Here is an 18,054-nt window from a genome sequence, read left to right on the forward strand (position 1 = left end):
AATAAAATTTCATAAGTCTTCCTAAATGTTTGTTTCTGCTCTTCTCTACAGTCACATAACACAAATGGTTTTTATGTAGTCCCAGTTCAATTAAAAATTAAAGTTGGCTTTGGAGTTGGAGAATGGCTCTCTCCTTCTCTAAACCCAAGCATGTTTGTGAAAATGAAAATATAAAATCTCTCTGTTATGACAGAAGAGCCATCTGATATGGGATAGAAGAAAACCAAAATTAAGGGACTATTCTATTGCCACTAATCTCATAATTATTTGGTTCTATTTTGTTTCTTTAAAATTTTTCTTAAGGTATAAATTATATATCAAAATTTATAACATATATATGTATTTTTAACTTTTGTCATGATGATTAACTTAATGGTCCCATAGAGTACTAACTATTTTTTTTTAGAAAAAAGGCTTTATTTAGCTTCCTATACAAGTTTTGTGTTGGAGTCTCTATCAGCTTTTTGTAGAGAATCATGACCACACCTAACAGCAAATTTGAAGTTTCCAGAAAGATGACGGGGCCCCACAATGATAATTCCACATGGACAATAATAATACCACTAAGCTGACAAACATCACCCAAAGATCAGCTTTACACTACAAACTGCCCAGGACAATTTCAAGATGGCTAACTGCGATGATCAAGCCTCACAGATTACTTGAGCAAGTACTTGAGAAAAGTCCTACACTTTTTTATTATGTAGAGACTGGACAAAAAATAATACAGCTACCTCTCCCAGGACTTGACAATTAACCCAATTTTTTTTTCTTTTCAGGATCCCATAAAGATGACTAAACCCCCAACTAGCAGGAAGTAATTTAAGAACATGATGCCCATATTCCCAAGAGGTGGGGTGGGTGGTTTTGGTTCTTTCAATTGGTTTTGGATAATTGTCATTGTTTAGGATGTTTGGTTACAAGTTGTTATTATTGGTGGTCAGAAAAAAGGCTGAACAAAGGAGATCAGATTTAAAGTTCTTGTTTTAAAAAATGAAAAAGGGCCGGGTGGTGGTGGCGCATGCCTTTAATCCCAAACACTCGGGAGGCAGAGCCAGGCGGATCTCTGTGAGTTCGAGGCCAGCCTGGGCTACCAAGTGAGTCCCAGGAAAGGCGCAAAGCTACACAGAGAAACCCTGTCTCGAAAAACCAAAAAAAAATAATAAAAAAAAATGAAAAAGGAGGATATAGATAAGAGGTACATTATTGAATCTACTCTGAAAAAAAGATATAGAAATGATAGAATAAAGGATAGATTATTGAATCTACTCTAAAAGAAAAAGGAGCATATTGATATGATATAGATAAAAAGCTAGATTATTGAATCTACTTTTAAAAGGCAACAACTAGTTTTAAATATTTTCCACTGGATTGGATTTTTGTATATTATGTATAAATTATGTATATTGCTACAAATGTGAGATTGATTTATATAGATATGATAAGATAAAAAGGAAGATTATTGAATCTACTTTCAGAAAGCAACTACTAGTTTTAAATATTTTACATTGCATTGGACTTTTGTATATTATATACAAATTATGTATACTCATACAAATTTGAGATTGATTTTGTTAGAAAACACTGTATGTATATTTTTAATCTTGTTCAAGGTATTGTATCATGGAAGCAGATGTAGAAAAATTCTTGATAAAAAAACAGAAATAGTTCTACTTGAAATATCCCAAGTCTCTAAAAATCCAAATTTTTGTTATGATTGCAGATGTATATGAATGTAACCCTTTGTTTAAAACGCTTTTTGTTTATGTGCTTGTCTCTGTTAAAATATGGGATAGTTGGTCCTAGTGAGAATCAGTGCAGTGGTTTTGCTTATCTACAGTGTCTCCTCCTCTTGACTTCAGAGTAGCAGACCTCGCCATTGCTTCACAGAAAACTCACAAAGCTGTAGCTGTTTATATATTACCTTTATCTATATGTAAGACTTTCTTATTCTTCTCTCATATATTACATCTGACTACAATTTTTGATCCTTCCACTCCCTCTGTCTCTCCACTCTAATACCCCTTGTCCCCTGTTCTGCTCCCCCTCTGTCTCTTTTCAGAAAAGAGCAGGTTTCCCAGGGACATCAACCAAACATGGTTATACATGTTATAATAAGATCAGGCATGTACCATCACATCAACTCCAGATGAGGCAATCCAGTAGGAGAAAAACAGTCCCACGAGTAGGCAAAAGAATCAGTGACAGTCCACGCAACCACTGTTAGAAATCCCATAAGAACACCAAGCAACTCAGCCATACCATATATGTGGAGATCCAGGTTAGACTCACACAGGTTCCCTGATTTCTGTGAGCCTATGTGAGTTCAAGTCAATTGATTCTGTGAGCCATGCTTCCTTGGTGTTCCTGATTCCTCCATTTCTCCCATCCTTCTTCCCCCTCTTCCACTGGACTTCTGAAGTTCTGCCTAATGTTCTGCTTTGGGATTCTGCATATGCTCCCATCACTTGCTGAATGAAGTCTCTCTTGTTTCTTGATGATGATTCTGTTAGGCTCTGGTTGAATGTTTTGCAGGTGTGTTCATGTCCCAGTCCCTCCACTTGAGGCCTTTATCTAGATTCAAAACAAGAAAGATACACAGTGAAAAGAAAATTGTGAACTTATTTTTCTGGTGAACATAGGCAAATAATACAGTAAAACACCTTTTAACATATTTCAATAACACATCAAAAATGTAACTCATCCTTGTCAAGTCAATTTTAATCTGAACATGCAGGAATGCTTTAACATGCATCAATCAATAAATATAATTCACCACACAATTATCTCATGATTAGAAATTTCATGATTGTGTCAATAGGTATGGAAATCCAGCATCCATTTATATTTAAAGCCCTGGAAAACCTATAGTCAAACATCATGCTAATGGAGAAAAATATTCCTAAAGACATCATGACCAAGACAATGGTAATCAGAAAATTTTTCACCTTGCCAATAACCAAGGTTTGAAATTTCTGGTAGATAAACAAGGCAAGTAAAGGACAAATAGAACTAAATAAGAGAAAGTCAGAATATTCATCTTTGCAGGTGATCTGATTAAATACTTAAGGTATTCAGAAGATTTCATGGAACAATTCCTAGAGCTGATAAACAGTTTTATGTAGGCAGAGTTTTCCTGTCCCAACTGCTTTGTACCAAATAACCACTCAGAGGCTTGTTACTAGCTCTTACATTTAAATTAACCCATTTCTATTAATCTATGTTTTATCATGTGGCTTGTGGCTTTACCTGTCCTCTAGTATCTCTTGCTTCCTCAGTGGCTGGCTGGTTTCTCCCCAGACATCACTGTTCTTCCCAGTCCTTAGTTTGGGTTTTCCACCTAACCTTATTCTGTCCAGATATTTGCCAATCAGGGGGTGGGAGGAGGCAGTCACTGTGCATGACTTGAGTGTTTATGAAACTTCAAAGCCTTCCTCCATAGTGACACATGGCCCCCCACTTCTCCAAAAAGACCATGCCTTCCAATAGTGCCACTCCTTATGGCCAAGCATTCAAATACACGAGTCCACTGAGGGGGAATCATTCCTATTCAAATGACCAAATTCCTCTCCATGGCCCCACAAAGGCTTGCCACCATAATATAATGCAACATGCACTTAGTGCAATTTCAAAAGTCCCCATCATGGTTTCAACAATGTTTTAAAGTCCAAAGTTCAAAGTCTTTTCAGAGACTTATGCAATCTTTTAACTCTAATTTTATATAAAATAAAATAAAAAAGCAGGTGATATTCTTCCATCTTATAATGAGGCAGGATATATATTAGCATTGCAAACATGGAGGAAAGGGGGGATACTGAAGAAATCCTGTACCAAAGCAAGACCAAAACCCAGCTAGGCAAACTTGCAACTCTTCAACTCTCAGTTCCTTCTCCAGCACCATTTCTACTGCATACTACCATGTCCTGCCATGATAATAATGAACGAAACCTCTGAAATTGTTAGCTAGTCCCAATTAAATGTTTTCATTTTTAAGAGTTGCTATGTTAATGGCATCTGTTCCTATCAATAGAAACCCCAACTAACACACTTTGGTAACAAAAAAGGAGTACCATGCTTAAATCAGTGAGTATAATAAATTGCTTTAATAGATAAGGGCAGAAATTACATAATCATCACACTAGATGAAGAAAATCCTTCTGGAAATCTTCAGTATCCCCAAAACACTCAGTATAAAAGGGAAATAATACAACAGGATGGAAGAAAATATCAAAAAATGGCAAGAATTAAATCAAAGGAGAAAAACTGAGAGCCTTTCCTTTGAAACAACAAAGGATGGAAGATAATAATGTCCCTGGAATAAGATCAGGACTCTTTGGATACTTCTAGAGTTTCAAGTCAGTAGAAAGGAATGGTAGTCAAATTATGTTTATGTGCTAATGATGCTGCACTTGTGATTGAGATCCTAAGTATTCACTATGAAAATTCTTCAATATGATGAATACTATCTGGAAAGTAGCAGCGTGCAAAATCAGCACACAACATGAATTGCTCCTCTATGTACCAGGAAGAGCAAGACTTGCTGCAAGTCACAATAATATGAAGTACTATTTCAGCTGATTATGACAAACTAATACCTGGATGAAGCCAATGGTATTCCAGAGGTCAAGCCAAGGCTCAAGGAGTCTTGGTGATACTGGCCTTTGATGATTAGCTGTTTCCTGCCATGAATTTCTCATGTGTTATTGTAGCCATTCTGACATTCATTGGTCACAACTTCCCTTCTCCTAATGGAATATTCAGATAAACTTCTGTGCAGTAACACAACCAAGATCCCTAATCTCAGGTCTTTCTGTAATTAACGTCATTAGCAGCATCCAGCCAGGACCACTCCTGAATGGACGAAAATATTTTATCTGAGATACTTCACAGATTCTCTAAGAACAGACTTAAGAATGCAGACTATCTGTTTGAGAAGGCATGGTGGATATGCTAATTAAACTTAACTTTCTCCTTTCCAAAGTTGTATTTCTAGGCTTAACTCCACCCTTAACAATTAGCTCAGAACTGAAGGGTTCCTACTTACAGGTTCATCTAGCTGTGATGGAAGTTGCCTAGCCAAGTTGCCTAGTGACTGAGCACACTTGCCCAGCCCTGCCAGAAATGGCATTATTTTCCTTTTATACTGAGTGTATACTGGCTTGGAGGGATAAGGGCCAAAGGGATAAAAGGCAGCTTTATTTTCAGAGCAAAGACAGAGAAGAAAATAGAGAATGGAAAAACTGGATGGGCAAGAACTGGAGGGGAACAAACAGATAGAGAGGAACAAGATTGGAAGAGAATTAGATTGGAGGAGAACTAAATTATAAAACTAGAAGGACAAGATGGAAGATGAGGATGAGCTAGATGGAGAAGAACTAGATGGATAAGAATGAGACAAAAAAGACCAAGATGGGGCAGAACAAAGAAGAGGGAACTAAGGTAGTCTTAGAGGTAACAACAGAAAGAGAGATGTAGCTAGAGTTTTCCTGTGCCCCAGCCTTCTGGTGGTAAGGACAAATCTCTCTCACCTGCCAGTCCCAGAGCCACTAGAGTCCAAGTAAACACACAGAGGCTTATATTATTTGAGAACTGTATGGCCATTTGCTCAAGCTCATTACTGACTAACTCTTACAATTAAATTAACCCATAATTCTTATTTGTGTTTAGCCATGTGGCTTGGTACCTTTTCCCAGATCTCCCTTCACATGTTGCTTCCCATGGTGCCTGCTGCCAGTGTCTCCTGACTCAGCCCTCCTGTTCCCAGAACTCTCCTCTCTCTTTGTCCCAACAATACTTCCTGCCTGGCTACTAGCCAATAAGCACTTTATTTACTAACCAATCAGAGCAACACATTCATAGCATACAGATATCCACAGCAGAGTTAGAGAGTATTATTCAAGAAAGGAGCTAAGACTCTTCCAGGGCAGAGGTTGCCCCTCTTCTCCCACCCCCTTGTCTCCTCCAAGATGGCGAGCGGGGCAGCTGCGGGTGTCGGTGCCTGCGCTGTGGAGTGAGGTAAAATGTTAAGGCCAGAACAGCAGATTTGGCCTACTTGTACCAAATAGCTTTACAGAAGACTGAAGAGGACTGAGTCTAAGGCATGTTATCTAAGGTTTCCCAGGATTTAAATGGAAAATGTTTCTCCTGTTTCAACTAATGTGAAGATATGTGTTCCTATTCAAGTCTCACCTTAAATTATGTCTTAGGAGGCTAAAGGTGGAATCTTCTGAGCATTCCAAGTATTTGTTTAGAGCTATCATGTGATGAAAAGGGATCTTAGTAATGCACGGCCAGAAAGACTCAATGTCTAAAATAATTTTAACCCTAAATTCTCTGTCTACTGGAATTGGGACTCTTTCACGTGTATGTGTATGTGAACATACATCTTCTTTGTACCCTTGCCATTTCATTTTCAGATTATGTTACCATACTGATTTAGTTCCACTGAAGACCACAAGAAAATATATAAATGTTGCAATAGTTGATGCTTAGACCCAGTGTTCTGAGGGCAAATGGGTTTGGGCCTCTTAACCAGAATACTTAATGGCCACTATCAAGAACATAAACTTTGACTTCTTTATTTTAAGAGGAAACAATACCAGACGGTATTGAAATTCACAAGAGCATTTGGCCCAGTTAGTACTCAGATGGCTCCCCTTTCTGGTCATGGGACATGGCCTTTCATTATCTTTTTCAAAGTAATGTGGTTTGTAGTCACTTTGTGGTGTAAATGTCAGTCTTGTCTTTCATTGCTAGCAGCCCACTTTCCTACTCAGACAGTTATGAGACATACCTGGGGTGTCTTCCATGTTTAGTGTTTGTTTATGCCATCCAAGCTATAATTTATTTCACACTTCTATTTCCTGTGATCAGATTACTTGGTCCTTGTTAATAAAAGTGCTGCTGTGTTTGAGCATCAAAAAAAAAAAAAGGAAAGAAAGTAGCTAATTAAGAGAGTAAATAGAAGGCATGTAGAGAGAGAACTAAGAAGAATAAAGTGTATAGACTAAAGAGTTTCGTGTACATAGATTTATTACAGAATCCCTCAAATTAATCCACCACCAGTAGAATCTCTTCGGAAACTCTAGGTTGAGGCTATTGAGGGGCTGGACCCCCGTAGCTTTCATTATAGGCTGAGAAAGATATCAAATAATGAACTCAATTGAAGTAACCTCTAAAACATGAAATATCTGGGAATAAATGACACCAAGGAAGCTAGACATCTCATGGTGAATATTTTATAACACTGAGGAAAGAAATGTATAGACAGTGCAAGATGGAAACTATTTTGCATGCTTCTGGATTGATAAAATTAATATTGTTTTAAAAATACATGTCTATACCATGAACACCATTCTAATATTCGGCTCAATATTCATCAAATTCCCATCATAGTATAAATAAAAATCAGAACTATGAAAAAACATTATAAAATTCAAATAGAAAAACAGACTCTGGATAGATCAAGCAATGGAGAACAAAAATAACAAAGCTGGAGTTATCATAATTATGTTCCATTACACTCTAGTGCTATAGTTAGAGAAGACCATAATATACTGATACTACACTATTTCAATGGATGAGAAACCCCATATTTAGATTGCACAGCTATAGCCAGCTATCTTTGACATAAGTTTAAAAAACACCAATGGAAAAGACACAGCAGCAAAACAAGTACTTTTGGGACTCTGGGAATAAAGGATTAGTATCTCTAGAATGCAGAATCTGACCAAGAAAAAAAATAGCTCAATTTTGAAAAGATACAAAACTAAGAGTTCTCAGAAGATGAAGCACACACGGCTGAGCAACACTTAAGAATATTCAACATCATGGCCACAGTAGTGGAAACCCATTAACTGTGGACTGGTGGCTGTGGAGCCGACATGGGACTGGACTAGACCCTCTGGACATGGAAGACAGTTGTTTGGCTCAAACTGTTTGAGGGGCACCCAGGCAAGGGATCAGGATCTGTCCCTGGTGCATGGGCAAGCTTTGGGGAACTCGGTGCCTGTGGTGTGACACCTTGCACAGCCTTAGTGCAGTGGGAAGGGGCTTGGACCTGCCTAGGTTCAGTGTGCTGGGCTCTGCTGAGTCCCCATGGGAGACCTCAATTTGGGGGATAGGGATGTGGGGTGGCTTGGGAGGAGGAGGTATCTGTGGATAGTAGGTGGAGTGAGTAGAAAATTTCTTAATAAAGAAAAAAAGCATGTTCAACATCTTTAGCCACCATGGGAGTGAAAATTCAAACTACTTTGAATATCAACTAGGGAGGGGACTGGGAGGAAGGAGGAGTGAGAAATATGTGGAGAGATGTCTAAAATTAAAGGACACTTGATGAGTACTATGTAAACATAATACAGTGAGAGATTCATAAATTATATACATGTCTGAAGGGAATCTAAATGAATTCACTAAATAATAAGGGAGACAGAGCCCCAACTGGACATTTCATTACAAAATGAAGTTGGATCACAGATAATTAAGTTGTTGCCTAAAGGGATTCCCATGGGAGTCACCAAACAACCCAAGTTGTGGCCAGGATTATAGGTTGTCCTCTACAGACTGATGACAAGGACCTACTAATAACACCTTCATAACTTCACTTTTACAACAAATTGAACATGTAGAAGTTGAAATGGTGCCTTAATTGAGATTTCACTATGCATTCTAGTGTCCTTGGTACTGAAATGTTCTCTGGCAATTGCCAACTGAACTGAAAATGTGAACACATCCAAAAACCCTTTGATCTACAATAATATCCTGCTTGCAAAATAGCTAGGAAAATAGTTGCACAAACTCTGTGAGAATAAGCAACAAATATCTGATTTGATTGAATAAATACCCACACACAATTGATCCACCAAACACTGCTTGATAAACAAGAATCAGAGACTATATATCCCAGCTACCTACAGTAAAATCAAATGCCAGTGTTCTTTAAAAATGTAATAAAATGTTTTGTAATTGCATTGTATTATAATCAAGATCAATGCCTTGCTCGGTTATTGTCAGGGAATCATCATTCTGCAGCAGACAGGAACAAATAGCAAACAGAAATCAACAGCCACACATTATGGTGAGAGGAAGAAAACTAAGTTTAAAAGGCTTGCCTGCTTCACTTATCTCCCTACAAGCCACAGAAAATAGCATGGAAGCATATGTAGAAAGAGGATAAGAGGCAGAGGTAATGGAGGACTGTTAAGGTCAATATATATGAGTCTATTTAAAGTGTAGTGTGGATTTATTAAGATTTAAATTTAAAAATATACTCACTAATTCAAACACAAGTAAACAGCTGAAGTCATCTTCTGCTCTGTAAGTGAGGAAATGCACCTGGCCAATGGATAAAGCCAGTAAGAAGAAGAATGTGACCCCTGTCCCTTCCCTTTTAAGAGGTTACATATGATGGCAAGATTCACAGCCTCCTTTGAGCGGTATAGCCCAAGTTCATGGGTGGAACAAATACCATTACAGAGGACACCAAAATAAATGCCTTCTAAATAAACAGGATTGATAAATAAAAGAAAACACAGAACCTGAGGAAACAGGAACAGTGCATACATGGGGTTTTCCTAATTGGGGTCCCAGTCCTGAATGTAGAAGTGATCACAAGCCTCATCCATAAAACCAGAAGCAATCTCCAATTGATAACCACCAGCTAATGAGAATTTACTTTCCTTCAAAGGAGTCTCAATAGGGAATCAAACTACTTTTAAGTGTACACTGCATGCCCAGAAATAGATGGGAGCACAAAATTTATTCAACCTCATTTGTGGGAGTCATGTCCCATAGTATTGTGTAAGAGTTCCCCATTTTCCTCACTTTTGTAGGTTTTTCATGATATATATTTCCACTCACTTTTTAACCTTCACATTGCTTACATATATGTTATGGGTTCAAGGTAAGTATTTTTTGGGATTCCTGAATGTACAAACACATGTGTTTAATTCTCAGGCCTTCTCTTGGGCTCTTTTCCTTATGTTTGCCAATTTTGACCAATTCCAATGTGTTAGATTTTCTTTTCATAGTATGTTTTTTTATTATTATCCCCTAGAAAACTTACTGTTTTCCAGTGGGGGATAGAAGTGGGGTGGATTCATGTAGGAAGTGATGTGGGGATGTCTTGGAGGAGCTTTAAGCAGCTGGGAGGGGAACCCATAATCAGGGGATATTATGTGAAAGAAAATCTATTTCAATGAATGGGAAAGAAAGATAACCAGTGTTCCAATGTAGTGCTATGTAAACTTCAATTTAAAATTTTCATTTAATTCTATTATGCATATGTGTGCTTTTTGAATGTACTTTCATGTGCACATCTGTGTCTAGGTGTACTTGGAAGACAGAAAGGCATCCATTGGCACTATAGGAAGATGCATGGATTTGATAGTGAAGTCGTCTCCCCCAAAAAAGTTATATATGATTTTAAATGCTGAGACAACTTACCATATTTCACAATATTTGTTCAATCTATTTAACAAAACATCTTTCTTTCTCCTAAGTTTTACTCCTCTAACTCCCAGGAGGCAACAGGATTCTCTTGTCACTTCCACAAGGGTTAAATTAGTTTCATAATCTGAAAACATTCAATCCCTCTACTACAAATTTTCTCTGTTTTCACTTATATTAAAAGGCACTAAATAATTCATTTATTAATAGAATTGCTTGGAGTTTATTTTAAATATTACTTTGCACTAGAGAAATGTAAGAACATATCCATTAAGCCCTAATATCCAACAACCAGGTCGTGTAAAATATGTGTCTGTGTGGAAGATTATAGACCAAAATATACAGAAAAGCAGTATACATGACATTTCTGGGCATTATCATTAGAAGAAACAATGAGAATCATGAGCTTATGCGTACATCTTGTATTATAACAGATGTCTCTGTAAGATCACTACAGTTTTCAATAACCATTTATTAAATGAGTGTTCAGTAAGAGGTTTTCTCCCTTAACTTTTGAAGAGAATTTCTCTCTGGTCGGAACAAAATTATGTAGCACTTGGGGATAAAGATGCATCCCAGCAGACCTATACTTGAGGACAAAATGGAAAAGACCTCCACCACCACCATGACCTTGCCCTTGGTGCTATGGTAGACAGGGAGAAAGGTGACCCACACACTACAGAACAACAGCATGCTGAAGGTCAGCAACTTGGCTTCATTGAATGTGTCAGGGAGATTCCTGGCCAAGAAAGCCACAATGAAGCTCCCTAAGGCAAGGGAGCCATGGTATAACAACACACAGTAGAATGCAGTAACTGAGCCCTTGTTGCACACAATGATGATTTGGCCATGCTCAGAGTGTGCATCAGTGTCAATAAAGGGAGGAGAAACTAGCAGCCATATTGTACAGAGAATAATTTGGATGAGGGTACATATGGCAATGATGTAGTTGGGTGCCCTTGAAATCATGAAGAACCTCATCCTTCTTCCAGGGGCTCTGACTATGAAAGCCAAAAGGACAGTCACTGTTTTGGCCAACACGGTGGAAATAGCCACAGTGAATACAATTCCAAATGTGATTTGTTGCAGGATGCAGGTGGCTGAGTTGGGTTGGCCGATGAAGAGCAAGGAGCACAAGAAACAAAAAATGAGTGAGATGAGCAATATATAACTAAGGTTCCGGTTATTGGCCTTTACAATGGGAGTGTCATGGTGCTTAATAAAGACCCCAAGAACAAGAATTGTGAATGCAGTGAAGCACAAGGCCATTGAGGCAAGAGCCATCCCCAAGGGATCTTTGTAGTTCAGAAAGACCACAGATTTGGGAATGCACTGGTTCTGCTCTCTGTTGGCATACTGGTCCTCTGGACACCTCACACATTTTTCCACATCTAGTGGAGAAAGGACAGTATGATTAATGCAGCTTTAGCCATTTATTGACTGAATATTTCAATTTAGTGTTTTGAAGAAGCATTGCACTATCTACATTTGTTTCTGAGGACAGAGTTGTAAGACATTCATAATACTCATTCATTATCTTTATGGGAAAAGAAACTAAACAACGAGTATGTTATCTAATTTACTGTGTGTTGATGATGCCATTTGTTATGTTATCAGAAAGCACAGATATTTTCAGGACATGACTTAAACTGGGGAATTGACATAGGGTAAAATCATTAACCGTTATTTTGCACAGGGTGTATTTTAACATCTCCAATACCATGGTTGTAGTGCCTCCTGATGTCTTTCTGTCTGTTTTATGAATGCTGTCCTTGTAATATTTGAAGATTGTTTCTTCTATTGGGACCCTTCCTGTGATATGTTTTCTAGTTTGAATTTACTACCCCAAATCCAATGATATAGAAGAAATACTAAAACATAATCTCTAAGGACACTTAGAATTCACATGTTACATGCCAATACCAAGTTCTCAATAAAAAAGTAGATTGATTTGACCCAGAGAAAAATAGGCAGGGAATAGGAGACAAAAACAGGAGATAGAGAATGAAGGAGAAGATGAAAACAACAAGAGAGAGGGGAAGAGGTTGTTGGCCATAGAGGACAAAGAACTGCTCTGGATAGAGAGAATACAGATATGGCCTCTTAGAAAATGGTAGCCTATAAAGATGAAAGGGAAAACCCAGGTTAGAACAAAGGATTTAATTTTGATTGGACAGTTTAATTAGGACAGACACAACAGAGTTTTTGGAAACTGGACTCCAATACTTTGAATGCTGGACCTTGATAGTCAGCCTCAGGAGGAGGAAGTGGCCAAATAAGGGAACAGACATTGGTGGCTAGTTTTAAGAATGTAATAGCCTTAGATATCTATCATTAGAACCATGACCACAGTAGCTCTTATAAAGGGAAACATTTGATAGCATGGCCTATAGTTCAAAGCCTCAGTCCATTATCATCACGGTGGAACGTGGTGCTATGCATGCAGACATAGTGCTGGAAAAGCAGCTGAATATTTTACATTCAAGGTTTCAAGTCTTTTTATCTAGAACAATGTATTTATGGTCACATGTAACTCAATACTTTGTTTAGGGGAATGGAAAGTTGTCTCACTTGTGAAGAGAATATACTGCATTCGCAGAAGAACTGAATTCAGTTTAAGGACCAATGTCGGGGTTCTCACAACTTTCTATAATGCTAACTACAGAAGCCTTGGATGCCTCTCACATGTACATGCAATTATGTACACAAAACCACCAATTTCACATATACGCACATAATTAAAGAAATGATAAAATATTTTTCTTTAACTTTTGTTGTATTTCTTGTTGTAAATAACCTTTAATCTTATGTTTCATATTTAAAACAATTTCATTACAGTTTGTTTAAGTAAATTGCAGTAGGTTGTATGCGCAAGTGCATTGAGATCAGAACACAACTTCTAAGTGTTGGCAATACCTTTCTATTACATGGCTAGGGATGAACTCATCATCAGCTTTAGTGGAAAGGAATTTAACTTCTGAACTGTTTTACTGGCCATAAATGTCCTTTAAGGACTTTCATTATATAGGATGAAAGGCACCATGAGAGAAAAATCTATGTATCTGCAATTTTTTATGAAACCAGCTCTAAATAAATAATCATTTGACTAACATTGGACTGAGGAGGATTGAACAACATTGGTATAACTGTAGCTAGTTGCTATCATACAAAACAATTGTATCTTCTATTTTTGAAATTTTTGAAACTGTGCTGAATATAAAAATATTGATTATAGTACTCCATATTTCTTACTTTATGTGGGGACAATTCTCCACACTCCTCTAGATTTCAAATCAAAATGTTACTTTGAAGGGGGGTCTCTTTATATTGCTTGAACTTCTTTGTATCATACTGAACAATTTCTTATAATTTCTACACTTCATTAATCTTGAGACAGAGGACTTATATTTGGTTTCTAGAACACACATAACAGAGTCCAATGGATCAGAAGCTCTAGTCTGTACTCCATTGATTCCCTGCATATACATGCTGCTTATAAATTTATGTAGTGACACATACAGACATGTAAATATAAAATATAAATATTATTCAAGATTCATGACTGGAATCTAATCTACATGTAGTTTCAAAGGAGATTAATCACTAGTAAAGACCTTGTACAGAATTCCCTCACATTGTAGTTTCATTATCAAAACTTTCTTTGAGAAAAGGCCACCAGCCATGTATTTTCAATGAGTCAAAGATGTATGTCATGGCATAACATGTTGCTTAAAGTGACATTATTAATGATCAGAGTTCTACAAAAACTAACTTGGGAAAGTAATATGGTTTATTTGTGCAGTGGCCTTTTAGAACCTTTGATCATCCCAGTGTGTTTGGGAGAAGATGATCTATATGAAGGATTGATCTCAACAGCAAACACTCACTTGTCTCATTAGAAACTTCATTTTCTGGACAGGGGATGCAATCAAAACAGCAGGCTGCAATTCCCTCCTGCAAGAATTTCCTCAATCCAGGACCACAATCAGCACTGCACAGAGAGGGTGGCATCTGAGGAAAACTATACATATGCTGATATCAGGAGTTTTACTTACTTCTTCCATAACAAAATTATGTTAGCATGTTGAAATATCAATAGGCTTATTTTATATATACCAAATGAGTGACCACATTAAAATTAGTATATTTTATAATGCCAAATAAGCAAATGAAAACAATCTGATGTAGGTTGAGTAGCTTCCCGATCTTAGAAATATAGAAAAAGGAATGAGTTTTTTTTCTGTGGGCAAATACCATAGAGTGCAAAGTGATTATTTTTTTTATTTAATTTCATCACCTTGACCGAAAGTTCATTAAGAAGTTAAAGGGAAGCTTAACTAAAATATTTCTCTCCATTAAACTAGCTGGCTGTTATAATATTTATGCATTTTATTAATGCATAATTGATGTAGAAGTGCCCATTCCACTGTGGGCAGTGCTGTCCCAAGGCAGGGCTGTAGGAGAAGTCAACTGGAGCATGGCAGTAGACAATGTTCATTCAGGGTCTGTGCTTTAGTTGAGGAATCCAGATTCCTGCCTTGTCCTCCCTTTACTGTAACCCATGAGCCTAACTTCCTCCTCACTTTACTTATGGTCAGTGTTTAGTCACAGCAAAAGTGCAACAAGCTAGGATAAATGGATATTGGAAACCTGGGAAATATGTCTTCAAACCTCTGACAGCAAATATGAACTCGAATAAATAGCACTACAAAGCATGACAAACAGAGTGTAAAGAGAAAAACAGCTAATTAGGCAGAGCCTGGTATATTTCTGGTGACAAAGTGTTGAAGTAATATGCATTGAACTGAAAGGTGGAAAGTTTCCTGAGGCGAAAGGGCTTTATAATGCCTGCAAATATTTGGGGAACTGGAACAATAGTGAGAATGTTTAAAGTTAATTATAGGGTTTCTTAAAGCTTAAAATATAAAAATTTTACGTGATCAAAATGTTGGTGATAAGGGTCTATATACTGTTTAACACAGCTGCTGATGGTCAGGTGCTCACTTTAGGTTCTTTGACGAGTATTGAGTTCTGTGTCAGAACCACAGTGTCTCCGATGCAAGGGCTCTTTCATGTTCTCCATAGTGTGATTAACTACAAATATTCCTTTTTGTTGTGGTTTTCTTGAAACAGGGTTTCACCATGTATTGTTGGTATATCTCAACTAACTATATATAGTAGGTTAACTTAGATCACATAGAGATCCGCCTCTCTTGCCTCCCGAATGCTGGAATTAAAGGTGTTTGCAACCAGTGGGCACATTCCTAGCCTTATTTCTGTATTTCATGTTTACCATTTCTTTTTGTACTTGCTATGATAGTAAAAACTATTTTGAAGATGAATGGAGAAAATGTATCTGCTCATCCAATTTATTTTTTATTCTTCATTAAATTATTTATTTTATTGCCAACCACAGTTTTCCCTCCCTCCTCTTATCCAGTTTCCTCTCCAACATTCCTCTCTACTACAACACCCACTCCTCAGAAAGTGTAAGGCTTTCCATAGGAGTCAACATAGCATGGCATACCAAGGTGAGGAAGGACCAAGCTCCTCCCTCCTGCATCAAGCTGGTTGATTAATCCCACCATAGGGAATAGGTTCCAAAAAGACAGCTCCTGTTCCAGTGACAGATCTTATTCCCACTGTTAGGGGCTACAAACAGACCAAGCTACACATCACCCACATGCAGGGGGCTTAGGTAGGTCCCATGCAGGCTTTCTACCTGTTGATCTATACTGACTGAGTTCCCAAAGGTCCGCTGTCTCTGTGTGTTGTCTTGTCATGATCTAGACCCCACTTGCTCATATAATCCTTCCTCCCTCCCTCTATTCAACTGGATGCACAGAGCATGGCCTAGTGCTTGGTTATGCATCTCTTCATCTGCTTCCAGGGTTACTGGATGAAGTTACTATGAAACAACTAGGGAACTCACCTTTATGATTACTGGAGAAGGCTAGTTCGGGCACCCTCTCTAGGAATCTTAGCAGGGTCATTCTTGTGGAATCCAAGGATTTTTGCTGGTACCAGATTTCTCCCTTACTCCATAATGCCATAATTACCCCCTCTATCAAGATATTTCTTTCATTGCTCCCCCTCTCCAAGCCTCCCCCAACTGAGAGACACCAATCCTTCATGTCCTCATCACTCAGTCTATTCAGATGATTCCAGCAATTTCCATTTCTTAGGGTGATCCACGTGTCCCTTTAGTGTCCTCCTTATGAACTAGCTCCTCTGGGGCTGTGGAGTGTAGCCTGGTTATTATTTGCTTTCTATCTTATGTCCAGTGTATAAGTGAGCACATACCATGTTTCTGTATCTGGGTTTTAGTTAACTCACTCAGGATGATGGCCTTCATCCAAAGAATGGATAAAGAAAATGTGGTACATTTACACAATTGAGTATTACTCAGCAGCAAAAAAAAAAAAAAAAAAAAATGACATCATGAAATTTAAAGGCAAGTGGATGGAACTAGAAAAAAATCATCACTGTCAAATTTTTGCTCATTTCTTTTGAGGCAGGGTCTCTATATGCAACCCTAGCTCACTTGGACTCACTATGTTTATCACACTGGCCATAAACTAGGAAGGTTTTGCCTCCCTCTGATCCAAGAGTTTGATTACAGATATGTAGCACCATATACACATGGGCTCACTGGGACTTTAATGGAAATTTTTTGAGTTTCTCTTCCTTCAGTACAATGTTGTCAATAAGATTGCCATAGAAAAAAGTTTTAATAGGATCAGGCTGGGAAAAATTATTAATTAATAAAAAAGAAAACTTTTATAAGTCAAGATGTGTTCCCTCTGTTGTGTTGGGTTTTTGGTTTTCTTTTACTTTAAAACCTTAATGGATTCTGGACTTTGTTAAGAGCACTTTCTGCACATATTTGGATTAGCACGTAGTCCTGTGCTTGAATCTATTTATGTGCCCCATTTACTTAACGGACCTGCATATGCCGAACCATCCTTGTATCCCTGGAATGAAGGTATGTTTGTCACAGGAACAGAACTTTCTGTTGTGTTGTTGATTTATATTAGTCAGTGTTTATTTGGGAATGTTTCTACCATGACCATTAAACTGTTTAATCTCTCATTTACTTTATTATGTTCCACTTCTTCAAAATTCTTTCCCTCCATATTTACTGAAGTGACTCTACATTTGTAAGTGAGGTTTGTTTTTAGATGAGCAAATGAATGTTGGTTTTACAAAATAATCTTGTTGTTTTTGTATTATGATTAGAGAATGTGAAGATTGACATGGAATTGTTATAATTATTTGCTAATTATTGTCCATTTTTGTTATTGTAATATTTGATACAGTATATAACACTTGTTTTTCTAACTGATATTTAATACTTGCTGTCTTTCTCTTCTTTGACCACTCATATTTATCTTACTTTTCAGTGTGTAAGAGCTCTTCAGGTGTCTTCCATAGAAATGTTAGAGTGGTTATGAATTCCTATAACTCATATACATCACTGAACATTGGTCTGTCTGGGTATTTGTTAAGGTCCTTAAAGAACTTACAGAATGAATCTCTATCTCTCTGTCTCCCACATTCTGTTTCTCTGACTTTCTATCTCATACATTTGTATATATGGATTCACAC

At 37.5% G+C, this 18,054-nt stretch overlaps 1 protein-coding gene across 2 annotated transcripts in view; it reads right to left on the minus strand.

Annotated features, from left to right (window-relative positions):
* Nucleotides 1-10,932: 10,932 nt before the first annotated feature.
* LOC102927509 (vomeronasal type-2 receptor 116-like) overlaps nucleotides 10,933-18,054 on the minus strand; it is a 36,117-nt gene continuing 28,995 nt past the window's right edge. The window contains exons 5-6 of one of the 2 annotated variants that reach the window (XM_076564368.1): nucleotides 14,334-14,457; nucleotides 10,933-11,837 (exon numbers count right to left, since the gene is read on the minus strand). In XM_076564368.1, the coding sequence (XP_076420483.1) occupies nucleotides 10,933-11,837; nucleotides 14,334-14,457 (1,029 nt within the window). Of the gene's footprint in view, nucleotides 11,838-14,330; nucleotides 14,458-18,054 lie in introns of both variants that reach the window. The other variant, XM_076564377.1, reaches the window with a different exon arrangement.

This window comes from Peromyscus maniculatus, chromosome 1 (assembly GCF_049852395.1).
Source record: "Peromyscus maniculatus bairdii isolate BWxNUB_F1_BW_parent chromosome 1, HU_Pman_BW_mat_3.1, whole genome shotgun sequence".
NCBI lineage: Eukaryota > Metazoa > Chordata > Mammalia > Rodentia > Cricetidae > Peromyscus > Peromyscus maniculatus.